Source organism: Topomyia yanbarensis, chromosome 3 (assembly GCF_030247195.1).
Source record: "Topomyia yanbarensis strain Yona2022 chromosome 3, ASM3024719v1, whole genome shotgun sequence".
Taxonomy (NCBI): Eukaryota; Metazoa; Arthropoda; class Insecta; order Diptera; family Culicidae; genus Topomyia; species Topomyia yanbarensis.
In genome coordinates this window covers 386,116,829-386,144,423 of record NC_080672.1, presented here as the reverse complement: position 1 = coordinate 386,144,423, position 27,595 = coordinate 386,116,829, and the positions used below count along the sequence as shown (strand labels likewise).

Genomic DNA, 27,595 nt, shown 5'->3' with positions numbered 1-27,595 from the left:
AATCATTTTGGAAATTGCACGATTACTTGAATTTACAATATTGGCGCATATTTGAATTCTTCAGAATAAGGTCAGAAAACAATTATGTGCAGAAATCTTCCCTCATTCCAGTTTTGCCCCAAAATTTCCTCAATGGCAAACTTCTAGCTATTGCAATTTAGCCACACAGTATAACCCCGCGAATAAAATACAAAAAAAAAGACATCAGGTCACAGTTTTGTTCACGTTTAACTTAAGACTATATTTATTTTGAGTTCTTAAGATATGACGGTTGGTGTTCATTTAAAGTACTTTCTCGTTGTTGTTGTTGTTCTTGTTGTTGTTGTAACACACTGTGCCTTGCCTTCGACAGAAAGAAAACAGGACATCTTGAGGTATTTCAAGTAGGTTCAAAACTGACATTGTTTTTCAAAATAAAAAGCAGATTCTATACAAAGGAAATAATAATGCGAAATAAACTGTACACTTTACAAGCATGTGACTTAGTTCGTCTGAGTATTTTCAGTTCTTGTGGTAGATGTGTTCGTCGGTGTTGGCGTAACGCGATGCTTTTGGTTGCTGTTCCGCGGCAGAGTCAGCTTAGGCCTTCGGCAGATGGGCACCCTCTGGCTGGAATCCGTTCTCATCGGCGACGTAGTTCACGGTGTAGACCTGTCCGTCAGCGCCGGTGAAAGAGTACGAACCCCGAACGACCAGAGCTTCGACATCTTCGCCCAGTTTCTTCAGTTCAGCCTGCTCCTGGCGGGACTGGCCATCGCTGGTCTCGAAGCTGTGAATGATAGAGTAAATAACGTGAGGTCATTTATTTGAATTTCCGATGATTGCTAATCGAGCATTCGTCGAAATCGCTCGGGAGGTAATTTTGTTCCAAAGCTGTTAATTAGATAGGCAAACATTGGCTTCATGCTGGCTGAAAGTTGAGTATCAATTATGGTAATTGGTTGAGTTCGGTGCCCTATCGGAAGATTATAATAAGATGCTACCAAATTTATTCTCCTGTGACATGTTGCAAATTTTTTTTGTAGGTTGTAGGTATGTCATTCAAAATTGATGTTTTTAAAAATCTGCCTCATAAATTGTCAATATTTAATATTTGTTTATGATTGGCTAGTAGTCGGGTTTTTGGTTCGAAGAAAGGTGTGTCTGAGAGATGCACCGAAGTTACAACGATCAGGCAGCAAATTAAATCATTATGAAGTTTACTTTGTTCGATTGCCCAACTATACAACTTGTCACGAGGATGACAGCCGTTTAACTTGCATGTGTAGTTTGGAGGACATCATTGCATAACATGCTCATCACTTTCCACGCGCAGTCAAAGGTCGTCCAACTTGATAAACTTGATGGTGTGGTCTTCAAGGTAAACCATCAGCCTGCATGATTAGAGTTCGTTGCTTAATCATGCGTTCAAATCTCCCGACAAGTGGTTGTTGCACTTTGACTGGCGCGGCGGCACGTTTTGTCAATGCACGTGAGTTCGTCGCTTGGCTTTCAACGCTTCTGGACACTGTATGCACTGGAATGGTGGCACTTCTCTTCCTGACACTTACGCAAATTTGTATCCATCGACGCCAATGTTGTCGTTCTCGTACTTCAGGATCTGCGCGTTCTTGGCGTCATCGAGTGGGACAGCAAGGGCCAGGGCAACGACGGCAGCGAATACAATGACGAATTTCATTTTGGATCGGATTTTGTGGGATTTCGGGACGATTGTCGGAAAGTTGAGCTGTTAACTGAGTTTTGTAGATGCAAAGAACACACTGACGAGATAATGAGAGATGGGTCTCTTTTATATGAAAACATTATCTCTCAGCGTGCAGTCCCGACAAATAACTGGTGCTGCTTGCGTGGATCACAAAACGAAGAAAGATCCGCACACCCGCTCACCTCCTGCCATGTGGGTAGGGATAGTGGCAAAAGCCCCAATACGAATATTTCGGCCGATAACATTCTACGGCATGCCCGATTGACCACTTCACCGCCGACGTCCTTGCCGCATCGTTCGGCCGCTCTCTCTCGCTCACGTACCACCACACTACAAAACCTCAGCTCACCATCTCGCCGATCGAAGGAAGAAATTGAAGATGTTGCTCTCCGGATAAAGAAAACTGCCAATCCACCAACCACACAGAAACCCCCTTTCAGCTAGATCGCGAGATATTGGACAAATCGAGAGGCGTGAAACTTCTTGGTCCTATCTCTTTTCCGCTTCCGTCTCAAATTGGTAAGCTATGTATAGCTGCTGCTCGTTGGGGTTCACGAAGACATATTCCGAAAATGTCACCACGGCTCGGGCTGATTGTTTATTCAACAAACAAACTGCCCATAAACATATATCAAACGGATCATGGCAGATTGGCGCGGAGCATCTTGCTGATGCTGCGATGGTGCGGTCGTAAAATATGCGGAAGATTACAAAGAGTTAGATGGATCGTGCCCGAAAGCAGATGTCTGGATCGGCGCAGCTGGATCGCTTGGACGTGGATAGCAGTGCAGGAAAAGAACATTTCAGTTGCTGTGCCCTATAGGTTATTTTGGCATAATTACGCAGACCACCGCTGAACCGGCAATGTAGAGTTCATTGGCTCTCGACGGAAATTCAGTGGGTGCGACTATGAGTTTAGAGTACATTTTCAAACAAAGAAAATTGCCACGATACAAGCTAGTCCATCTCGATATCAGTGGAAATAATAAAATGGTGGATCGATGGATATTTAGATTTCCGAAAAATGCTCCATTTTTCAGTGAATATGTTTTGCTGTTCGCTGTTTAGCGAGTCTCGACTGCCGTATGTAGTTTGTGAATATTTGAACAATGTAATCATTCGCAAATTTTTTGAATTGTTTTCCTTTTATTAAGATGATCAGTGGGATTGCGGATCTCTTTTTTCTAAGAGTGGGATGTAAATAAACCTTAGCGAATACATTTTTCAGCATCAGCGGAAATAAATATAAAAATCAACCAAGCATATTCTTAAAACTGACTTTGAATTGGTTGAAAACAACAGGGAAAATGTTGAAAATCTCCAAAAAATAAGGAAAAACCGATTTAATCCACCTAGCAGTGAGATGAGACATTTCTTACACATATCACTGTTGGATCATTCATTAGTTTGCAGAACTCATGTGAAGTAGTAAATCAAAATTATCAAATACACGAATCAAATTATATTAGCTTAATTAATTAAAATTTAGACTATATTTAGAAATAAGTATAAGATTAATAGAATGAATTGACTCAAACTAACAAATTGAATGAAATAAATAAATGGAATGACTGAACCTGAAATGAATAAAATTAAAGATATGAACAAAATGAATTAAATGAATAAAATGAATCAAATTAATCAAATGAATCAAGTGAAGCAAATGAATCAAAAGAATTAAATGAATCAATTTAATTTAAGGGTTCAAATGAATAAAAGGAATGGAATGAACTAAGAAACTAAAATGAATAAAGAATAAATTAAATGAATAAATGAAACAAACGAACCAAATAAATAAAATGAAGTGAATTGACAAAATGAATAAAAAAGAAGAAAATGCATTGATTGAAATGATAAATTAATCGATGTTGTAAGGTTATAAATTAATAGAAAAAATAAATTGTGTCAGAAGCATTATTTGGATGAAATGAATAAAACTGAAAAAATAGTCAGGTTAATAAAATGTTCTTCATTTTAAACAAAATGTATGAAATGAATGAAAACAGGGAATAAAATAAGTGAAAGGAATGATATGACTAAAATGCACGAAATGAATAAACTGATCAGAGTGAATCCAAATGATAAAACGAATAAAGTATATTAAGTGAACGCTGATTAACAAAATTAATAAAAAGATGCTGAATGAAACAATTAATTAAAATGCAATGATCATTTAAAGTTAAAGTTAAAAAACATTTTTGAATAAAATAAGAAAATAGATAATCCAGATTGTACGAATTTGAGAACCATTACATCAGAAAGTTATGAAATGATTTTGAAAATTGTATCTTCCGAGGAAAGGCTAATTAATATACAATGGGATTTCTAGGGCTTCTATCCTTTTTTTGTTTTAGTCTTTTCGTTTTTACGCTTCTTTACTTGACGGCGTCGTTTTAAGATTATTCAGTGTTTCAACATTATTGATAGACCTTAATTAGTTATCAGGAACCTGGAACGTTCAATTTGCTTTGGAAATCAAAGTTTACTTTTTGGACATATATTCCCGAAAAATATTGTGCAGAATAGAATTTGCTGGTCCAGTAATTTAACGCGCAGTTGAATATAGCAAAGTGAGACAAGGTCACATGACACATTCTTTCGTGACGTTTACAACGATTTGACGAATCATCATTCGACAAATATGTCATAACTTTATCAAATTAACGCCTACATCAAAACTTATTACAGATTCGGAAAGTAGACAAAATCTCACGAAAGCCCTTTGAACAGAGAGCAAAAGATGGAGAATGCGATTTGTAAAAGAGACAAGTAGATATTTCAAAGTTTTCATTTGAATTAAAATAAATAGTGTGAAGTGTCTAGGCTATGTCGATAACATAAAAGGCGTGCATTCAGTTGATTATAATGCAGTCTCTTTCCAGTCATCCTTATAGCTTGCATATTGTTTCGTTCGGAATTCTCGTTCAGGAAATATGGATAAATAAGCCCTGTACAATCCAATACTGTGAAAAAGAAATGGTTCAAACTGTCAGGATGGCAAAAATGTAGTCAGATCAACTATCTGTCCAATGCATAAACTCTGATTGCAATCCTCGCTAATTTACTTGTACAATATGGAAAACTCGAACGAAACGTGTGCTGAATTATCCAATGCCTCACTACTAATTGTGACTTCCATTGAAACTTCAATTGAAGTGTACTCAGTATAGAGCAGATATGGACGAGGATAAGTTAGAAGACACCTTGTACTTGCATCCCCCATTGAGAGTGGGGACTTTAGGAAACTTCTTTTCCCGGATCTAATTCGTGGATATTTTTGGGCTTTGATCCGTTATTTTTCATGAAAGCTCATACCAATATAAAGTATGTGCATTTTCAATAATATCATCACAAAAAGGTGTTCTCAGTTTTCACATGACATATTTGAGCATATGTTTTATTCAAAATTCAATAGAGATACGAAGAGTTGAAATATCGCACGTGGAATGTCCCACCTCCCAGTTAAGCCACATATTTTTCTGAGATAGCCATGAATTTCCTTTATTATAGTGCTTATACAAGCTTTGAATGAAACAGAAATAAATTTGAGTTGATGTAGTTTTCGATGGTCACCTGTCTACCCATAGTGCAACGTTTCGAAATACCAATTCCACTTTGAAAATAGTCATAGTTTTCCTATAAGGCAAATATTTTGCAAATTTTCTCGAACTACAAATATTTTATTTGACATGTAGGATGTATTATTAAACTTGTTTCCGCGAGTCTCTTGTACACTAAAATGCAAAGAAAATAATAGGGTAACAGACAAAAAATAGTTTTGTTTTCTCAAACCTTCACAATTATATCGCACACATGAAATTAGCTTGAATATTAATAAAGATTAGCAGAGAATCTTATCACACAACTTAGAAATGGATAGAGAAATAGCAAGATAGATGTGAGTCGTGACAGTTGTTACCAACATGAAGAAAGAGAGAGAGTGAAAGAGAGAGTGAGATAGATATGGGGAGGGCATGTGAGGCCATGCCAGACCTTATTTTTATAGGTATATTATGCGATATATTGATTCCTTACATCCTTATTATAAATAATGTAAGTAGTAATTTTTGCGCCATAACCAATATAATCTAAATTTTGCAAAGAGCTAAATTTTTGCTAGAGTTTTGGGATTCAAAAATACAGTTTCTTTCGGTGATGCCACGAGTATAATTGTGTGAGAAGTCTTATCTCACTACTAGGTGAATTACTTGATGATCTGTATAGTTATATACCATCCAATATTAACTTCACGATTGAACGCAACGCCTAATCCAAGGGATAAATACATGAACTCTAGAAAAAAAATCACTATGAACGCATTATTTTGTTTTTGTAGTGAACTTATATATTGATTTTTGAGAAATAGTTCAATTATTATATAGGTAATTCACAAAATGTTTTCAAAATCGAATTCCTTGAATCACGTAGATGTGTTTTCATACCCTGATGTTCAAAATCGGTTTAGTTTTGCCCCTAAAACACCAGTAAAGCAATACTCTATATGAAACGGTCTCCTTTTTAATTAGTGAAAATTGGTGAGCGAGGAATACAAATACAAAATGTTTAATATCTCCGTCGCTCGTGAGCGGATTTTGACAATATATAGCTTGATAGAAAGGTATTTTTACAAGGTTTCTAATTATGTGCAGTTTGTTGGACAACGTTGCTTTGTTTGAAAGTTATTTACTAGAAACCTGCAATGTTTTGACAAAATGACCTATATCTCAGAAAGTAAACAACATATCGAAAAACAAAAATAATAGTGTCAAATGGCAACGTTAGGCCTTTCATTTGAAACTAGTTTCATTAAGATCGGTTCAGCCATTGCTGAGATAATTTCATGACATTTTGTACATACATACATACACACATACACACACACACATACAGACATTGTCTCAATTTGTCGAGCTGAGTCGATTGGTATATGAAACTCGGCCCTCCGGGCCTCGGAAAAAGTTTTCAAAGTTTGAGAGAATCCTATACATTTCTTTTGTAAGAAATGTAAAAATTATCTTCGAAATCGTGAATATAGTGTTATGAACTCTGGAACAATCACGTTTAAACTTTACGAAAACAAGACCACAAACAAAAATCAAGTGTTTTATAATTATGTTCAATTCCCCTTCAGTAATGTGTACATAGCGCTTGCAATGGATTGGAGTCAGGGATCAATTGAGATATTTGCTTTTGTTTTGTGTACTTCAGTCACGGTTTCCGCCATGTTATTGCCAAATCGAGTTTCTGTACGTGAAGTAGTTCACAACTTTATGAACATTATTCATTAACCAATTGTTGACTCGTGATTTTATTCTTTTAGAAACATTATTCAGAGACGTGAACCGTTTCGTGATTCATTGCATCTTGGTTTTGTGGTTGTGAATTAGTTCACAAAATCAAAACCGTCTGGATATTGGATTCGTAAGCTATTCCACGAAAATGGGAATCTTATTAATGAATTCTTTCAATTCTCGTGAACTACTTCATGGATCCTAATAAATTAATCACTATTAAATATTGCTTCACGTGAATTAGTTCACAAAACCATAACATAACATCCATGGATATGTGAACAGATTCATGATTTCTAGAATATTAACCAGGACTCACCACTCGTGCTAGTGTAATAGTTCATCAGGAATCAGAATATATTGGCTCAAATGGCACGTTCCCCGTATGTAGTCGGGGATTTGTGCCTTGCCGTGTGTTTTCATCATTTCCTGAGCGGAAGGAAAGGACAAGGAGGTGTGGAGAAGTAGAATTGGAACAGCACAAAAACAAAAATAAACAACAGGTAAGTTAAACTCACAAGTAGTCCAACCTGCCTGCGAATAAGCCTAAAGCTCTTTACCACATTGGATAAGAAACTTTAATATGTCTCTGAGTTTCAGTCGTCCAAACATGGTTTCGTCTATATAAGGACGGCCGAAGACTCGAAATCGCAATTGCGCTACCGCTGGACAGTTACATATCAGATGATATGAGGTTCCGTAGTCGGATTCACCAAGATCACATGAAAAAGACTCAGCGCGCTGAATAGTTGCCATGTGATAATTGAGTTTGCAGTGGCCGCTTAAAGCCCTGAAATTTCACAGCATTCAGAATATTATTCCTGAAATCTTTTTTGTTCCATGCACTTTTTCAAGAAATGTCATATAGTTATTTCCTGCTGCTAACGATCACTAATACAGTCATTGGTCATATTATTATGCTTACACTAAGAAATGGAATCATCACTTTATATTCGTTGTTGCATTGTGTTATTTCCTTATAAAACTCCTATTTTCTTATTCATGAAATTATTTTCGGTAGTTTTTTTTTAAATTTTTACCATTAAATACATTAAATTGGCAATGGAATTGTGATGAATCGGTTTTCCGTGTAGGAAAGTGAAAAGATCCAGAGATATATCTTCGCAGACAATATGATCATAGCAATATGTACGAAATTCGCTCGCGATCAATTACCGAGAATTTTAAACGAGCAATTAGATCTCCGGACAGCCGGAAATTGTGTTACTTCATTGATCATCAATGATTAGATTTTGCCTTTCATATATGGAAAGGATATACAATCACTCGCAATTTCGACTCTTTAACTGAGGCCCGTAGAACCAAGTCTCTTATACCAATCAAGTCAGTTCGTCGAAATCAGAAAATGTCGCTAGGTGCGTGTGTGTATATGTATGTGCCAGACAAACTCACTCATTTCAATCAGAGATGGATGAGCCGATTTCAAGAATATTATATTCAAATGAACGGTTTAGTATACTGCCGTTAAAAGCATATTTGTCCTATGTTCTATGGGATTCCCTATATACATGGGACAATTATGCTTAGAACGGCAGTATAGCCATAAGTCGCTGTTCAATTTCATTTAGATTGGGGTTTGGTTCCGGAGTTAAGAGATGGAAGAGGGCGGTCGCATATTAAATTCCCATATAAACCGTAATTAACTTGCTATCTATACGGCGCGAAAAATATCTAAATATTTTCTAAATTACTGAAGCTTTAAGGAAGTGTCAAAGTCTCTGAATTAAACACACACCTTTTTCTCCGAAATGGTTAACAGGGATGTAATGCACCTCAGAGCAAATAAAGAGAAGAATGAAGATCGCTCTTTGCACTTTTCATGCGAACCACCGCTCTTCTCTTTCACAATAAACCTCTTCACTCCGATGTGTGCTGCTCCTATACGTGCATTCTACTCCATGGTTGCACAGCTCAAAGAGTAGAAATAAAGAGGCTCTTTAGTGTAAATCCTGGTCCCACGCGCGCATAAGCAGAGAAGGCAACCAAAAAATATTTTAAAAACGTTCTTCCGATCAAACTTTATCTGAATTGTAGTTTGATTCGCCTTCCTACCTGCTTGCCAGTGAGGGGAGGCACGAAAAAGTGGCTCTTCAAAGTGACTCTTTGAACGAAATTGTGCAGCTCTTGGTGAACAGATCTTTCTCTTTTTCGTTTTCAAGTTTCTCTTTGTGCGGTCGTTCTGCACATCGCAGCGTTTTTGTGCTGCTCTATTTTTAATCGGTGTATTTCGCTCTTTGTGGCTCATTGTTTGAGCAAATAACAAGCCTGATGGTTAACTCGATTTTCACAATCTTAGGCTCAAATGAAAAGTATTGTATTATTATAAGATGGTGTCAAATTTTATTTGGATAGGAGTTCTGATTCCGGTGTTATGAAATAAAGTTTCCGATTATACATAAAATTCGCTAAAGCATTTTGCTTTTCTGATAGTGAAAGATGATGCAATCGCTTTTTCAGAGGGTTTAAGAAATTCTTGGTAAAAAATTGACTTTTTGGGGCTTTTTGACCTTTCTCATATAGAAAGGTTATGCAAATCACTCGAAAAATCGCCAACATAATCCCGGCTCGGAGGACCGATTGTTATATATCATTCGGCTCAGTTCGTCGAGAACGGAAAAGTCTCTATGTGTCTCAAATGAAAGGCATAACCCCCTCATCGGCTATGAAGCACAGCAATTTTCTATATAAGCACTATTATACCAAAATGACGTAAAACTGATTAAAATGGATTCAAGATTTGCCAGTCAAGATCACTTATGACAACCCAAAGTCGCTTTGACCACATTGGCCACCTACAATGGTTCCTGAGTCCATAGAAGCCGGAACTGAATACTACTCAAAGCTAGGAGTAAAGGAGAATTTAAAAATCGAATTTGTATTTTTGACGCCAAAAAATCCTTTAAATTCATGAAAAGTTGATATTTGTTATAATCTCGAAAAAATACACTAATAGAATATATTTGTAAATCGCTACGAATTAGCTTCGTACAAAAAAAATTTAATAATTTACGAATTTTTCGCACATTTGATGAATCATTCGTAGTTGTTCTATAGAAACACCTTTATTTTTTACAAGTTTTACATGAAAACCACGAAACGACTTTCGTTGGCTTATTACACAACGGCTTCATTAGGCAAACGTATTGTTCGCTGCTATATACGAAAGTCTAAACACCATTCGTCATATCGTCGACGTCAAAAGAGCTTCAATAGCTAGAATAGAGCTAGAATATGGTGTCCTCGTTGCTATACGTCAGATAATTGTTGACTATCACGACGGTTTCGGTCTGACTATTTAGTAATAGTATCCGTGTCCGCCGGTTTCAGGAAGATTTTCTGAACCTCTTTCGCTTCCAGTTGATCCAGAATCCGGAGCAGTACGGATTCAGGTGAGCCATCGCGAACTACTTGTCGCTTTATATGAATAAGTTAGAGTTTTACTCTGCCGGAGCAATGTCAAAATAATAGACTATCAAATACGAAAAATTCTCTTAGATGAATGAAATAAATTCGTGCGGCCAGTGAAATTGTTCGTAATATACACAACACGTTTATTAAAATAAACGAAACATTTCGATTCATGCTTCAAAAATAATGTCGTTATCAACGATAGCATTCGTGCAATGTAAACTAGATAAGTAAAATTTACGAAAACTTTCGTTCATTAAGTTCTTCATTAGACTGGTTCAATTTTTGAATTTTAGCTCAACCAGGCTTTTCTGATTCCTTTTATGGTCCTTAGTAATTGTGCAAATTTTGGTACCGATTGGTTGTGTCTACGGACCCTCCAAAAATTTCAAAGTTTATATGGAAGTTTGTATGGAAAATCGGTTAACATTGAAAATAAATTCTAATATACACGAACGTTTATTGAAATAAACAAAACATTTTGTTTCATTCGCGAAAAATAATGTTGTTATCAACGATAACATTCGTGCAGTTCGTCAACCGGCCATTCGTATTCTTGAAATGAACGAAACCTACTATTAACAATGCACAAAGGTAACTCGTTGCAGAGAACGACGAATGAACTCGTGCATTGCATGATAAATTTCATTATATTTACGAATTTATATTATTAGTGTATATGACGAAAGTTGACTTTTTTGGATAATGGCGCACTGATCGCCTCAAACCCCCTCATCAACAGATCACCCCTCATTACACCCCCTTAAGACCACCACCGCTTCCATCCCTCATACCACCTCCACTCATTCACTTTATACGTTTATATGTCATTTATACCACCACTTTATCACCAGACATACCACAATAAGCTAAAGGGAGAGGGGGTGGTTCGGTTGTGGGCTATTCACTCTCCCCATATACCCACCTCCGCATATCAAAATGAGTTAGCAGGATATCAACTTTGAACTAATGCTGATTAAGCTAATGAGGGTTTTTTTTGAATAAAGTGTTTTACCATCGATACGTAGCTTACCAAGATGGCTGGCGCTTTTGTGTATAGTTGCAGTACTTAGAATGTAATTTCCATAATTATATTGAACATAACCAGCCATGGAGTCAATTTTTTTAGAAATGAGAAAGGCACTGTTATTTATGGATGGATTTAAGTTTTTTTTATTACCAAACTGAATTGGTTAGAATTATCTGAAATTATGTTTTATTGCTATATTGTTTATGTATTTCAATAGAATACCGTTGATAAAACTGTAAAAGGAATAGATATCGGAAAACATGAAAACTCCCATACATGGGTCTGTCTTTGCCGGACAGAGCCGTCAATAGGGAGCACCTAGTGACTCAATCAAATACTACGAGATTTCAAATAGAGGTGCCGCGTATCCGTTTGAGTCAGTCGATGCTTGCATTCTAAACGAGCAACATCATGACTGTATCGTCCGGACAGAACAATAAGTGGTAGACGCTATGGCATTTTCTGTAACCGGCACACAGTTAAGCCGTGTAAAACTTGCATCCGTGTAGAGTGTAGCTGTGTGTAAAGTTCATCGTGCGCTGCGCGAGATGAAATTTGCATAAACGAAAATCGAATTGCGATAGGTTCGAGTCGTGCACACACAATGATTATCAATGTGGGTGGGAAGGGTTGGTTAGTAGGGTGGGATTGGAGTAAGTTCAATACTACAGGATGCGACGTGTGTGTGTGCTGAATGTGAGTTTGCGAATTGGGATAAATTAATTTATTTTTATGCTTACGTGTTTTCGGCGATTTGTTGGTACGTATATTTCGGGTGAAAGGGTGATGCTGCGTATCTTAACCAATGAAGGTACTGTTTGAAGCTACCATGGTCAGACAGGGACCGCGTCAGGTGGAATGTTTCATCTTCATGCTTGCTATTTACCCAGTTCGAAAGAACTGATATGAATCTGTGAGTCCACCTCCTTTTTTCCGCCGAATCTTAATCTTACTGTTATTGAGTAAGGTTTCAGAGTTTTTCTTCCACTTATAACATCCGCTATCCTCCATAAGGATGATTGCTGTGAGCCTGTACATATTGCTTAGCTTTCCTCAATTCCGTTTTTGTCAGAAATGGCTGGATCGATTTGAACAGTGTTAGGCTCATGCTAATGGTAAAAGGTGCCTTAAGGTGCTTTTGATTTTCATTTGAATTGGTGTTCTAGCTACAGAGTTACGGGTTGATAAGTACGGTGACAAGTTAATTCCCATCTAAAATGATTCCGGCATTATATCAATATGAAGTAAAACTTGTTAAAATGTTAAAATTATACAGCAATGCACCTTCCTATTTTCTTATTCGTGAGTTATGCTTAATTCCTACCAGGGTTACCATATTCACAGATTTTTCTGTAATGTCACAGATTTTTTTCACACTTGTTGATCACAGATTCTTTTTCACAGATGACAGATTTTTGGAATTTTGATGAAAATTTAACAGATTTTCACAGATTTTTGGAAATATTGTGATTTTTCACAGATTTTTTGGAAATTTGTCCCAGATTTTCACAGATTTTTTTTCCTGTTTTAGTCATCACAGATGGTAAAAAGATTTTTTTGGCCGAAACACTGATTTCAATATGGCATCCCTGATTCCTACTATATATAGCAGGATGGGTATTAATGGGTTAATGTTGGCCAAAAGAGACAAACAGGAAGAGACATGTTTGGTATAGAGATGGGTGGGTATGGGTATTTTTACCCGATAACCGACCCGAAGAGAAAGTTTCAAATTTTGTATATATTTCGACCGTCAGCAGCAGTGATGCTAGGAAAATAGATTTTTTTTATCAATCGTCAAATCATAAATCGGTTTCGGCTGAATAACTTTTTGCACAAGCGTCAGATCGTTTCGCGGTCTTCGAGACATTGTTTCACTGGTCAATTTCCTACTAAAACCACATATTGATTTATTTTTAGGAGGTAATGGGAGACTGCTGGAGGAATTATTTTGTGAAAATCAATTTTCCCATACGAATTCCCATGTAAACTTTATACCATGGGCGCAAAAATATAGTTTCACCGATCGATCTAAGAATTTGCACGATTGTTTTAGGACCCAAATGAAACCCAACAAGTTGCTCGGAGCAAAATATAACCGTGTCCCACTTAATTATACATGTACACGAGATTCCAATTAATCAAAAATATGCAGATAAATTGTTTTCGATTGCAAGATCACTTAATAAATTACAAAATAATTGCGACGTTCAGAAGTTATGTGCATTTAGAATAAAATTGATGTTCGTTTAGTTTAATTTTGGAAGAATTACTCTTATCGAAAATTTACTAAAAGATGTCTCATATAAGCTCAAATATACCTCGATTTTACGGTAAAATAGTTTCCAAAAAAAATGTCCTCGCATCTTGAAAACTACATTTTCATTAGTGGCAGTTTCCATGTCCGGTGTTGTCGCCGAGAGGAATCTGGAACTGTGGTATTTCTGGTTTCGTCCACATGTAAAGATTTATGCCAAAAGAGAGCTCGGGCCTAGTTTGTGGAAGTAAGTTGGCAGAGTTCCTTTTCTTCGTTTGTATTATTTGGTTCTGTCTCTTGTTTATTACCTCAAAAGATGTAAAATATGTTTTCATATGTTGCCATTTGTTCATGGAACGGTTTTCGAACGTAATAAGCGAATTTCCTTAATTTTGCGGAGTTTGTGTTATTTACGGTGAGTTTTAATCTATTACGTGATTGATATTTTTCAATAGTGACAATCTACTTAAATCAAAGAGATAAAAATGAAAATACCGCCATTTGGCCCCGGGCTGCCCTACTCTTTCGAATCAAATTGGTTAAATTTATTTATTGAAAATCGGGTTCCGGTCTGGCACGGTTCTTATTTTTTTAATGCGGGTGCGGGTCTGACCCATACCCGCCCCGCCCATCTTTAGTTTGGTAAGCCACATACTAACCACACATACGCCGTTGTGTATGCCAGTGAAAAGGATTCTCCAAGTATCGCTCGCAACGGGTGCCACTTCTCCATATTCAAACATGAATTTTAATTGTGATCTGGTTTAGTGCGCAGTGCTAGGTGAACGTACATCGATTTCGACATCAACGTAATCAGGGATCTGAATTTTGGCGTTGTCATGTTCTACTTAGTGTTACAGGTAATTCTTTGCAGCGAAATGTTTTGTCAGGGCTCAATTTTACTATTACGGACGTGGTGGAGTTGTATGTATGCTAAAGATTAAGCTCCAATAACTGTTTCACTTCGCTTTTAATAACTGTTCCACCTCGTCTACTGCTGGTCTAATATGAGTAAATAGAAACAGCGTATTCCCGTATGCATAACAATATCAATTAGTCAAATTTCGCTAAAACAATGGGCCAAATACTAGATAATTTAATAATATTTATAAACGAAATTAAAGAGAAGGGAAGACCTTGAACGATTCTTGAGATATTCATTGTATCAAGGGCTTCGAGGAAAAAGCATGTACAATTTTGTATACGATAGCTTGCAGATTGAAATCGCTTCAGTGCAATGTTTTTATCCCCATGAATAATAGTCCGATTTGTTTGAAATTTTCAGTGAACATTTTTGAAAATTTGAATTTCAATGACGCTGCGTAATAAACGTGGCCGGTGCTCACCCCAGTGGGTCTGGGTTCAATCCTACTCGAGGTTGTTAAAATTTGTGGTCTCGTCTTGCTTCGGTAGGAAAGTAAAGCCGTTGGTCCCGGTCCATGTATTGATGGACTGATATCTAGGGTCCAGACGGTGAAATCACTTCTCTGCTACCGGTGGACACAAAGTGCGGACAGAGGCCGACGGAAAATAAAATAAGAGAAAGAAATAATTAAAATAACTGTTCTGATATCGAGATTTTTACCAAAAATCCAACCGATAATGAATGCTTGACGAAATTGAAAGTATTTGAGCTGAGCTGTAAGCCCCCCTCTAATGGAAAAGGCTGCGCACGCCTATGGTGCCGATAGTGGCCTTCATTCAACCGGAAATTCTGGTGACATCGAGGAAAATCACAAAGAAGGAGTAAGCGACATCATTTTGTATTGTGACCCTCACTGAGTATATACTGCATCCATAAACGAACGAAAGATAGCTGGTTATGTTGGTATATTTTGAGACTTTCACTCCAAGGAGTTCAGGAAACACGACAATTTTTTAGAGACAATTCTTTTCTGGGATTTCTGGGTTCAGTTTGAAAGTATATCTTTTATTTTTTGTGTGGAGAAATGTGGAGAAATGAGACTGTTACACAGCTGCGTAGCTTGGTATATTTATAACATTTGGTACGAATCTTTAGATGATACTATATCTTAGAGTATGTCCTGATACACTGGAGGAGAATGAGAGTGCTGTTTATTACAAAGGAAACGTGAGTCAGCCTAACGTATACATGATTGATATGAATGTCTTATATCATCGCTATTGAAAGGCACGGAGAAGGTATTAAATTCGCACATAAGGATTGCCCCTCTCAGCAAGTAATTATTGAATAAAAAGTTTACCTATCAACCTATGGGAAATTTTCTGCTATTCGATAAAAACAGTTGAAAATGCCTTGCAAAAGAAAGAATGCTCATTGTCGTTTTTCATCGATATTAGGGACATCGGAGTGCGGCTGAATCGAAGGGTATAGTCCAGTTGACTATCGAATGGATTACATAGCCATGAGAATCACTTGAGGTTGCCCTCAAGCAGTAGTGCTGTCATCGCCTCTGTGGTCCATGTTAGTGTACGAATTCTTCGACGAAAGACAGCACATCGAAACCATATTTAAAAGTCAGCGAAACTTTGATTTTATATTATGGTTATGTAATATGATAGCACACCTACTACGTTTAGTAGGGTAAATTACGTTACTAACATTATCACTACAAAACATCAAACTGAATGCTTCCCACTAGAAATAATACTACATCCGGCTGTGTTTTGAATTTACTTAGCAGATATAAATATAAATATAAAATTAAAATTTTCCGCTTGACCAAAACGATTTCAACCTGACTAGTCATTATCTGCCACATAAAAACATCAAGTTTAGTTACCAATTTGATCTCAGAAACTGGTCGAGTATAAATATAAACATAGTGTTATTAAAACATTCTATTTTTTGTAACAAAAACAAACCAGCTTCGCTCTTAGACTAATCGTTCAGATAATGAAGTACGGAAATCATCCCATAAGGTGTTTTCTATGCATAATTTGTTTTGATCCAATGCAGACACACGTCGCCAGCCAGAAGCACCTTTGCGCTTTAAGTAGAAGTAGGCATACCAATATGTGGAGCTGCAGCAAATATTAATTAGCTGCTCAATGAAAAAATAACTGGTCCATAAATAAGTAGCAAGATATCGATTCATAAATTACTAATGCATTTTTTCGTTATTTCTTTTGAAATTTAAAATCTGAGATAATTAAGTAGATTGTTTGATTAACCTTAGAAAAACTTAAAGCCAAATGAAATGTCAACTAAAAAACTGATAAGAAAATGATAATGTTTGCAAAAGTTTATAATAAGGTACGCTTATTTTATATTACAGCGAATTAGAACTTTATTTAACGTTTCTGTCGACCTTTTCATCAAGCAGAACTCATTAATAAACATTGGAATATGCTAATTTCGTTATCCCAGAGAACCCGACTCGTCTTATATTCAGTTTCATCTTTGGAAAAGGTCACATTTAGAACGATCATAACGCGTGACTGTATCATACCGTGCAAGATGATTTATGCTTGACCAATTTTAATCAGTAAATATAAGTAGATAATTAAAATTAGTATTTATTTCCGAAAAGAATGACGGAATGATCTATCCATGTACTAGCTCGTGGGTTCCAGTTTGTGCCTGATTTATGTGAATGATTCGACTGTGCGAATTTGATTTAATTATGAAAGGATTTCATGCATATTTTGAGCACAAATTTGAATAACTAATTCGGTTGGCCTTGCTCGGTGAATTTTTTTGCCAACGATTGGTTCGGGACTGGGAAAAGGATCACGTCATCTCTATCTAGAACCCATCTTTATAATCGAGTCTGTCTTTTGCCACCATGTAGGAAAACGTAGTGCTGGCCGGAATTGCCCTTCAAACATCTGCTCCCGATCGAAATAAAGTTTTATAAGCTATAGATCGCTCCCCTTGATAATCTAACCAATATTCACTGAAAACGTACCCAGTAGAAGTAGAAAGAGACGATTTGGTGGTTTCGAACTCATCCACGGTTGAAAATCTTGCGAAAAAAGTCTGCTTCGCTTATACTTGACCCTGATGGAAACCATGGCAATCCACCTTGCAACGCCACTGAGCCACACTTTGTGGATATAAAATTCAAATTAACTTGAACGATCCACTGCGAAGAAGATACCTAGTAGAACCGGATCTGGCCGATCAACGAAATGGAAATTTTACTACCATGTCCGCGCAGAAACAAGTTTCGCTTTCATCGGCAGTTGTAAAGGTCTGGGTTCTGAACCCCAGTGCAGTGATGATCAAACCGTGAGATGTGGTTTTTTGACTAACCAACCATTTTATACCATAAAATAGAAAGAAAACGAACTTGAATTGATATTTTATGATTTGGATAAAAATGTTATTCTGGCAAAATTGGGATCTAGTAAGGGTTTATGAGCTGTAGAACTGAAACGTGTCAATAAATTTACAAGTACTTATTTTTCCTGATAGTCTGATCAATTGCGTACAATTTTTCTAATACGGTTAGAATTTTTTCTTCTAGGATGCTCAGTTGTTTTTATTGGCTATTTTCGAAGAATTAAAGATCAAGCGAAACGAAAGATATGAAAATGGGAAATCGGATTAGATATTCAAGAGCGAATCAATTATAAACTCAGAACGGAAAGTTAGACTCGTATGGGCATGATCCAAAGGAAATGTTGTAAGTAGGGGTTTCCCAATATTTGGATTCTTGTTTGCCCGGCAGACCCTTTTTGTCAGGGCGGCCTAGCTGCTTCAATTAGAATTTCGGATTTTCGGTAAACAAACAAACAAATGAACAACATCACTAAATTTTACTTTACCATTTATTTTCGCACAACTTTCCATCGCTGATCGATTGGTACTGCTGGCGATGGCAGAAAGGCAAACGTATTTTCCGACCGACCCGGATTCCAACGACCGTGTTCTCCTCCTGGTGTTGTTGGAATCACCATAGTGACATGGCGACTATTCGCCGGGTCCACTCACTCCCCATGAATGGCCCAGGTGGATACCGTAGTAAACTGCCTCAGGTGGAGTAGTTGTCCGTCCTCCTTTGCAATTTACTGTAGAGGAGAGCTATGTTCGTTCGTTTGATACCTCCACAGTGAGGACAGCGTTGCATAACTGGGTCCTTTGAAGTTAGCCGGGAAAACACACGGCTTCCTTGCAATTAGGCTCCCTTTCCCGGTGACCCAACACAATAAACTTACGCACCCGAACTACGGGCAGGCGCTTTCGATAGGAATTTACCGTCGTACACGTGCACTGAACTTTTGATTACGGTGGCGAATTTTCTGAATTAGCTATGGAATTTGCATTTCGACTTCGTCTCATCGGAATCCGACACTACTTAGTGAATAAGCTAGCACCGCATTGACACTAGCTCCAGAAAACGAAAACACGTTGTTACCTCCCTTCAGCGATGGCAGCCTTCGACCAAAACAAAAACAGATTCCAGTGTATTCGTATCTGTCATCGCCAATACGCAGCATGACCAACACACATTGTTAAGCAAAAGTAGAGCGGTGGACAATCTAAACCCTACGATACGAATATACACAATTACAATAAAAACTACTGTCCCTATCTGGACTAATAGCAACGTTCATGTATAACAATTTAATCAAAATTTTTAAACAATAACGAGTATACCGAACAGCGGAGAGTTATGTTTAATCAAAACAAATGCACTCTACGGAGAGTGTACCCATAACCCACTGTTAAATTGATACCCAGACGGGTTACAATCTCGCTGGCAACGGGTGGAAAAAAATTGGCAACAATTATTTTTCTAGTCTTTTTCTAATCTAATCTATAATTCACCGATACAATAATAAGGTACCATTGACAAATCAGTTAGACCGAAATTTAACACTTTTTGAGTCTACGAAGACCTTTAATTTTTTTTAATTTTGTGGAAAATGTAATATGAGCGAGAGGTAGATTATAATGTTCTAATAATAATGAAACTTGAGTTGTTCAAATTTATTACAAGTTTTTTATGTATTTATTTCATCGTCCGTACAGATTTCTCTTAGCGCTATTTTAGTGTTAATGTCGAATGAAGCAGTTTCGTTGCTACAACATATCTATCGGATTATTCAAACCATACACGGTGCATTGCAATATCGCAAGGAGGGACAAACAAAGTAATCATTGAGAGAATGCCGCGACAGTCAATATTGTTCGACAACATGTCGAAAATGAACATTCTTTGCAAGAAAGGGTATGGTCGTTCCAAGGCAGCTTTCTGAAGTAAAATCGTTCAAAACATCTCTCAACGCAAATGAACGAAAGATTTTCAGATCAGATTCATAATAGAGTAGTTTTCCAGACCTAATGAGGGTGAAGTGATCGTTTATGAGCAAAAGAAAGATAAGCGACCCCTGGTGACTTCCTCGTGGCACAACGGTTGGCGTTTCAAATGCTTGACGGGCTTTCGACAAAACTTGGGGACTCAAACCCAAGTACAATCAGTGGACCTACACAATTGTTAAACCAATACTGGCATACCTGTGCCTTGTTTGATGGCGATGACTGGTGCGTTCTCGACAACACCTACTGCGGCTCTAGAGGCACTCTTGACTATATGTGTTTCTGAAACATTTCGTCATACTGTCACTGGGCAGTGATCCTTTAGATCGTGCAACTAGCCACACAAGACTGTGGCTCCAAATGGTTACTTGGAATGAGTGTACACTTGCTCCCAGTGACCTTACACTCACACGTAGTTTTCCTTTTAAAACTTTCAATGTGAGAATTTCTCCTTGCGAGGATGGCTGTCTGACTGGGTGTAGCGACAACTTGAAAATTATGTAGTTTGTTTAACTGATGATTCTTTGTTGGAGGGCCGAGCCGGTGCTGGTGTCTATTGTCGTGAAATGAGATTAAACCAGTCTCATTCGCCTGGTAGTCACTGTACCGTATTCCAAACAGAAATCTTTGCGATTCTGTGTGGCCTACAATCGGCACCTCAAACAGGTAATTTGCGGCAAAAGAATTTATTTTGCTCTAACAGTCAGGCTGCCCTGAAAGTACTTAGTTCGACAGATTCGAGATCGAAATTAGTAATTGCATGTCGAACTCAAGTCGAAGAATGCTAGTTACCTTCTATGGGTACCCAGTTATTGCGGTATTACTGAAAATGAATGTGCGGACGAATTGGCTAGAGCTGGCGTTGCGACTGGCAGCTTGTCGTTGGTCAAGAACCAGTCTTACCATTGTCGATAAGTTGGATAAAGCACAAGATTCGCTCTAGGGCTGCATTCGAACATGCCAACCATTAGAGTATCTTGCCAACTTGCGTTCAAACAAAGACTTTTCTGCTGGATGTGAGTCCGAAAATGACAAAAAAATTGTTGTTTTTTTCCAAGCAAAATTGCAGTATTCTAGTCAGGGCACTGACTGTACATTGCATAATCAATTATCACAAGGCTATTATTCAGTGTGCTGAGTATTATTCGTGTGATCTTTGTGAATCCTATTACGGAAGTTCATATCATTTGATATGTACCTGCCCAGCAGTAATGCAATAGCGTATCCGGATTTTTGGTTGTCCATGTATAGATTGCCTTGAAAACCACTATTTTGTTTTGTCCTAAATTTTTTTTCATGAGATCAAACATATATCTAAGGAAACGCATGAAAAAACAACGAATTTTATGAGTTATAATTTCTCAATGTTTTCATTGAATTAAGAATGTTTTCATAACCGTGGCTAGAACACTAACACAAAAGTTTTGTTTAAAACATTGAAAATATATAAGCTTATATAGAATAATACGATTATTTTGGTTTTGAATGTTGTCACCAGCAGGTGACCTAGTTTTCAGATCAAGGAAGTTTTATATACAGCTGTGTTATTATAAGCTCTTGAATAAAAATACAGGGTCCGGCACTCGAAGTATAATCAATTGAAAAGTCCAAAAATTCGGTTTGGAAAATTATTTTTATTTACTTTAAGGAGCAGAATGTGTGAAAATAATCAAACAATCAGTTTTGCTCGATATGACCTCCTTTTAGTTTGAGTGTGGGCTTGTGACGGTCAAAAAACGAATCGCAAGCAGTCCGAATGTTACTTTCCGGTATTTTAGCCCACTCACGAACTATGGCTTTCTTCAGCGTCTCGAGGTTGGTGTATTTTTACATTTCTTATAAAAGAAATGTATCGAATTCGCTCAAACTTTCGAGATTTTTCCCGAGGCCGGGAGGGCCGAGTCTTATATACCAATCGACTCAGCTCGACGATTTTGGACAATGTCTGTGTGTGTCTGTATGTAACGGACAAACTCTAATTCGTGTTTCTCAGCAATGGCTGTACCGATCTTATCCAGAACAATTTTAAATGAAAGACCTATCACCCAGACAGAACGCTATTAAATGGTTTTTGATTCTGATGTTTAGTTTCCAAGACATGAATTTTTGAATGTGCAAAAATGGCGTATTTTGCAGTTTTTTCAAATTTGCTGCCGAAATTGACGACATAGATAAACACTTTATATACAATTAGACAGCTTAGCGAATACCTTTTAAACGAGCTGTAGATTGTTTAAATCGAACTATTATCAAAAGAGATATTTAACATCAAATACGGACAAGAGATCTTTATCATTTCCCATGGCCAGATATGAGCCCAAAAAGAAGCAATCTATTATTAATGCGAAAACGTCTAATTTTGGGTCAATAGTATCTTCAGCGAATTTAATGGATACAATATCCCGCTTCATTTGGTACTGTGTTTTTGCTGATCAATCCTCCTATAAGTGAGATATTTTAATAAATTTTCTTGGAAGTGATTTGATTGAAATGATGCCAAATATTATTTCGATAAAATTAATTTCGTATTTCATTTTTCTATCTACAACCGCTAGAAATAACCTCTGAACAATTCCAAGTGATCTAGATGGAACTTGATCACTTATCGGTGCACAAATTTTCATTTGCGCGAACCTTCTGCCTCCAAATTTTTGAACCATCGGATCGATCTGAAACATGTCTAAGAAAATTAAAAGCGATATAAATAACTCCAAGCAACGGTGTAGCCAAGAGGAAGCCTTGGGATTTAACACCACCCTCTCTATCTCTATAAACAAAAAAAATTAATTCGAGACTTAATGTCTTCAGCAAAACTCTGGGGAGTAGTATCACAAACCACTTTGTTGAAGACATGAAGGCTCCATGTGTTCAGAGTATCAAAATATTTTGGGGAATTTGCTTTATGCTTTAAAATAAATTATTACGATTTTACTGTTTATGATAAATCTCTTTGTTTATAAACAATAAAATTTACATATCATCTGACTTCAAGTAAGTAGAAACAAAGTCGTACTACACTCCTCCGCAAGAAACTTCTTCAAATACTGCCTATCTATTATAATACAGTGAAGACCCGATTTGATCAGCCTCCGATTTTTTCAGCATTGTATGAAAATATGTTTGATGGGCTCTAGCAGATGAACAAGGTCTATTTGATGGGTCATTTTTCCGCTTTTCCATTAATTTGGTTTAGCCTTTGAGATTTCTAGCACTGATGTTGTCATTTGCTGATTTGAGCGATTCTCTGAGTCCTGCCACTATCCCATATCGCGGAACATCAAGTTCTAAATATTCTCAATCCATATAATATCCGAAGGGAGGGCTGTCACGGTAAAGATAGACACATCTACCTTTATCAGGACACATGTTAGTGAACGCGGGTGATTCGTAGTTATACTGCCTAAGCTCGACCCTCATTAACAGAAGACAAAGATTAAGCCCGCACGATATTAAGCCTGTTCTAAAAACCCTGCCACTTCTAGTTTTCCGATCTGTTTACTTCACATCCTTGCTCTCACTTGAGTACTATGGCTCTAGTTTTCATAACTTTCCCTACCCAGTAATCTCTAGCTAATTGAATGTCGTTAAAATGTAAAAAAGAAAATGTGACTAACATAGTCGAAATAAAAAAAGGAAAAAAGGGAGCGATAAGAGTTATAAAAAATGTCTCATCACACTGTTAGGTGGATTAAAAGCGTTTTTACTTCAGACCTAGCTCTCCGAAATGGCATAATGCATTGGATTCGCATCTGGCGAAGCCATTGTGTGGTCAAAATAAAGTCCGGTTTACCCGTGCTTTGTGAGACGGTGTCGAGTTTTGTTGAAATGTTTGTCTGCCCATGGCTTCAAGCAGCCCTCAAAACACTTTGCCGATAATATGCCGCATTTATTTTGACGCCAGGTTCGATTAAAACGATTGGAGAGCGTGCATTTGCGGTTACAGCAGCCCCAACCATTATTTGTGGCGGGTGCTGCCTCCTGGTGGCCAACCGATGGCTCAAACTCTCATATGAACGGTGGGTTTAGTAAACCCTATCGTTTTAAGAGTTTATAAATTGAAAAAAATGTCAGAAAACACGATGTTTAGAATTTGACCGCTTTCGGCCAAGCAAAGCAACTCCTTCTTTTGAATTTCGTCACAGATCACTTTTTTGCGTTTACTTTTGGTTAACTGCTTTTGTACGCTTGTAAACAATAATTCGAACTACCAGTTGGTCTGGGTTCAATCCCAGTCGAGGTCGTAGAGATTTTTCAGAGGTGAGAAAAATCTGAGTTCACGCCTTCCTTCGGAAGGGTCCCCGATCCATGAGTTGATGGGTCGATATCCAGTCCAAATAGTGGGAGTGTCACCTCTCTGGCGTCGGTGTTTGGCTTCGTAGCGGAAAATGAACAAAATTAGAAGAAAAAGAAGAACTGTCATACAGCCAATTTATAGACAGCTGATGTCAGATCGATAGCTGCGGGAACGGTTTTAAGTTGTTTACACTTCGAATGCCGGTCCCAGTACACAACTGGAACGTGGTAGATGTTTTATTGCAATGTGACTAACCCTTGAGAAAACCACATAAATGAAAAAAATATTCTGATTAAGCTTATCCCAAGTTTTCCAATCTTTAACTTAGAACTGTTTTCATGAAACATTAGCGGCTAATAGAACAGATTTTTTCAAATTCGTTAGACAACCGCCAAACTCACTGCGTAACGTGACAGACACATGAAAATGTCAACAAATCGAAAACCGTTCATGATAGAGTTTTTTTTTCTGAAGAACAAATATTTGACTTAGACACCTCAATAATGCGCATGTTGTGAAATGATAGGGTGCAAAGGGGAAACGGTTAAAGTGGGGAATGGCGCTTCCCGGGAAAACTATCGAAGTACAGTTGTTATGCGCTAATGACATCTGTTAGTTGAGACCGTACGTGAATCTTTATGGTATACCGACGTGTGTAGAAATGCCACTTTAACAATTGTCAAAGTTTTCAAATGATTTCGCAATTTCACACATCGACTTTTTTCTGGTTATCGAAATAAACCAATTGTAACTACTCTTCGTTGTCTTAATTTTAGGAATGCAAACGAATTTCATATCATTCAGACATTAGAAAAAAATAATGATCACATTTTTGCAAAACGGTGTTACATCCCGCGGAGTTTTTCACTTTTTTTTCTCGACTTTTAATTTTGGTAATTTTTAACATGATCAGCCGGAGCTCGGTAACACTAATAGGAAAATCAATATTTTCATTTAGTTTCTGGGACTAAAAAGATGCTCTTCATAATAAGAAATTTAAAAATGGAAAAAATAGTTATATTCACTTAAAACTCTAAAGCTCTAAAAACAGTTTCCCAATTAACCTCACTTACCTCTACGATTTCAGAATTTTTTCAAATTCATCTTTTGGAATATGCGAACCAATGTAACGTAACAGATTAAAGCCCTGACATAAATAGATATACAGATTACCATTTGCGATAAATAAATAAATAACAAATAAATAAATAAAACTTAAAATATCCTTCCAGTCCAGATCATCTTCGGTTGGATGATTTTACTTCTTTCCGCGTAGAACAACCTTCCAGTGCTCGGGTGCCATAACCTATACAGTCTCTTCTTTTTCCAATGTCATTCAGCTCGATCTGAATAGACCGAACAGAAATTCTTTTGGTACTAGATGCGGGGCAGCGCCGGTTGAAGATGTCCTGATCTGGTTAATCTTCTATCTTCGCTAATTTGGGCGCCGATATGTTGAATACGAAATTAGGTGTGGTAGTGGTATATAAACGATTTCCTGACTCAAAAATTGATCGCATTTCTAGCAAACGACAAACGTTGTTCAGAACGCAATACAATATTGTCCCTTGCTTGGTTTAAGTTTGGTTCTATTTAGCGAAAGAAATGAAGGTTCTAGTTGTGTTTGCCTTGATCGCGGTGGTCGCGGTATTCGCCGATACTAAGGTCCTTAAGTTCGAGAACGTACAGGACGGAGAGGGAACGTACAAGTTCGCGTAAGTAACTATGCAGATTGAGGTGGTGTGTTTTCTTGGGTCTAACTTTTAACTTTATTGAATAGATATGAAACTGATGATGGAACGTCCCGGGTGGAGCAGGGTGACCAGAAAGGCGAAGATTTGACGGTGCAGGGTAATTTCAAATTCACTGCCGATGACGGTCAGGAATACAAGGTCAAATACGTGTCGGATGGAAACAACGGTTTCCGTGCCGAGGGCGATCACATCCCAAATGAGTATGTTGACAAACTGTCTAGTCTGTAAGCAGTGGAAGGAGTCGTAATAAAGATGCCGTGATAAGTGTCATAGAATAAAATCATTCATTAAATTCTAAAAAATGGCTATCCATAGGTTACTTTCTGTTTCGATTGATCACAAATCTTACCAATATTGATGCATATTTTCAAACGTTTTTAGTCGCCTATGAATGGGAAACCTTCCAGGTAAACTTCGTTGCAGTGTGGATGAGGGCGACAGATGAATTTATGGAATCATAACAGAGCAATTCCACCAACATATATCCAATTGTGTTCAAAGCCACGAGCGACCGTCTTCGATTCAAATCGAACCATATAGGGTAATGAGCTTATTTTCGCCTTGTTTCTATTAATACCCTACCCATTTGAAGCCATTTGTTAGAGCAGAATTTGCAATCATTGGTCAACGAATTAAGTCAAATGGTAGCGCAACAATAGGAGCACTCGATTTGAGATTTCGTTGCGCTCAAACACGCCGTCATGGACTTTGTGTTATTATCTTGCTTCTTAACAACGAAGCAAAGCTCTTGATGCCTATTTGTACACTCAGTCAAAAAATACAGCGAATTTCATAGGAATCTCGTATAATTTTTAGCCTCAAGTAGCACGTACGTAAACCATAAGATTATCTTATGAAACGGCATTTATTTTGTCAAATCAGTTTGCTATGATTTCATGTTCCATTCCATGTTCTTTGAATTATACGAATTCCATCGATTGTAGGCCGAGTAATTAATGAATTAGTGAGGCACCCTCCATAATATGATGAAAATAAGCACTTTACGTATAGAAGACTAAGCATTTCCTATAGGCAGTTAGATAACTTTGAGTGATTTTTTTTGTGGATTAGGAGTTTTTGAATGAAATGGTTTCACAAAAATATTCGAAAGCCGTATTTTGAACAACAAACCTAACCGAGAATAAGTTACAGAGATTCAAATGCAAAATGAAAGAGCACTAGTTCTACAGTACCCTAGCCGAGGGGTGAAGTGAAGGGTGATGTGTTGAAACCACCATCAGTGCGATGACTACGACAATTATTGTAGTTGATTTCATCAATACGGTCAAATTTATGCCAGCGAACTACCTCTATTTATCGCTGTTTGAACAGCTGAAAAGGGTTGGTTTAGGAATTCTTGAAATTTTTTTATTAATTTACTTCATTTAGATAACTTTTTTAAATTTTTTATATGCTCATTTTTTCTAGATCATTCATTTCATGGATTATATGCGTTTTGTTTATTTTTTTCATTTTAAATATTTGACTTACTGTTAATATAAGATCATTTCGTTTTATTGATTTTTTTCATTAAGCATTCTTTGGATTCATTTTGTTTGTTTGACCTCATTTTATCTATTGTATT

The 27,595-nt window shown here is 37.2% G+C and overlaps 2 protein-coding genes across 2 annotated transcripts; one reads left to right on the top strand and one right to left on the bottom strand.

Annotated features, from left to right (window-relative positions):
• Nucleotides 1-215: 215 nt before the first annotated feature.
• On the bottom strand, nucleotides 216-1,772 carry LOC131692586 (flexible cuticle protein 12-like). Its single transcript, XM_058979721.1, has 2 exons — nucleotides 1,551-1,772; nucleotides 216-769 (listed from the first exon to the last, which is right to left on the bottom strand). The coding sequence occupies exons 1-2, from the start codon at nucleotides 1,676-1,678 to the stop codon at nucleotides 580-582; spliced, it is 318 nt and encodes a 105-aa protein (XP_058835704.1). The 5' UTR covers nucleotides 1,679-1,772; the 3' UTR covers nucleotides 216-579.
• Nucleotides 1,773-25,784: 24,012 nt separating this feature from the next.
• On the top strand, nucleotides 25,785-26,318 carry LOC131692826 (endocuticle structural glycoprotein ABD-5-like). Its single transcript, XM_058980115.1, has 2 exons — nucleotides 25,785-25,971; nucleotides 26,037-26,318. Exons 1-2 carry the CDS (start codon nucleotides 25,862-25,864, stop codon nucleotides 26,236-26,238), a joined length of 312 nt encoding a protein of 103 aa, XP_058836098.1. The 5' UTR covers nucleotides 25,785-25,861; the 3' UTR covers nucleotides 26,239-26,318.
• The last annotated feature ends 1,277 nt before the right edge of the window (nucleotides 26,319-27,595 follow it).

What these genes read in the sequence shown, in the direction of transcription:
- LOC131692826 (XM_058980115.1), top strand. Translation starts at nt 25,862, where the DNA reads ATGAAGGTTCTAGTTGTGTTTGCCTTGATCGCGGTGGTCGCGGTATTC. An exon ending in GAGGGAACGTACAAGTTCGC is followed by an intron (nt 25,972 to 26,036) that starts GTAAGTAACTAT and finishes TTTATTGAATAG; the next exon opens with ATATGAAACTGATGATGGAA.
- LOC131692586 (XM_058979721.1), bottom strand. Translation starts at nt 1,678, where the DNA reads ATGAAATTCGTCATTGTATTCGCTGCCGTCGTTGCCCTGGCCCTTGCT. An exon ending in GTCGATGGATACAAATTTGC is followed by an intron (nt 770 to 1,550) that starts GTAAGTGTCAGG and finishes TATCATTCACAG; the next exon opens with CTTCGAGACCAGCGATGGCC.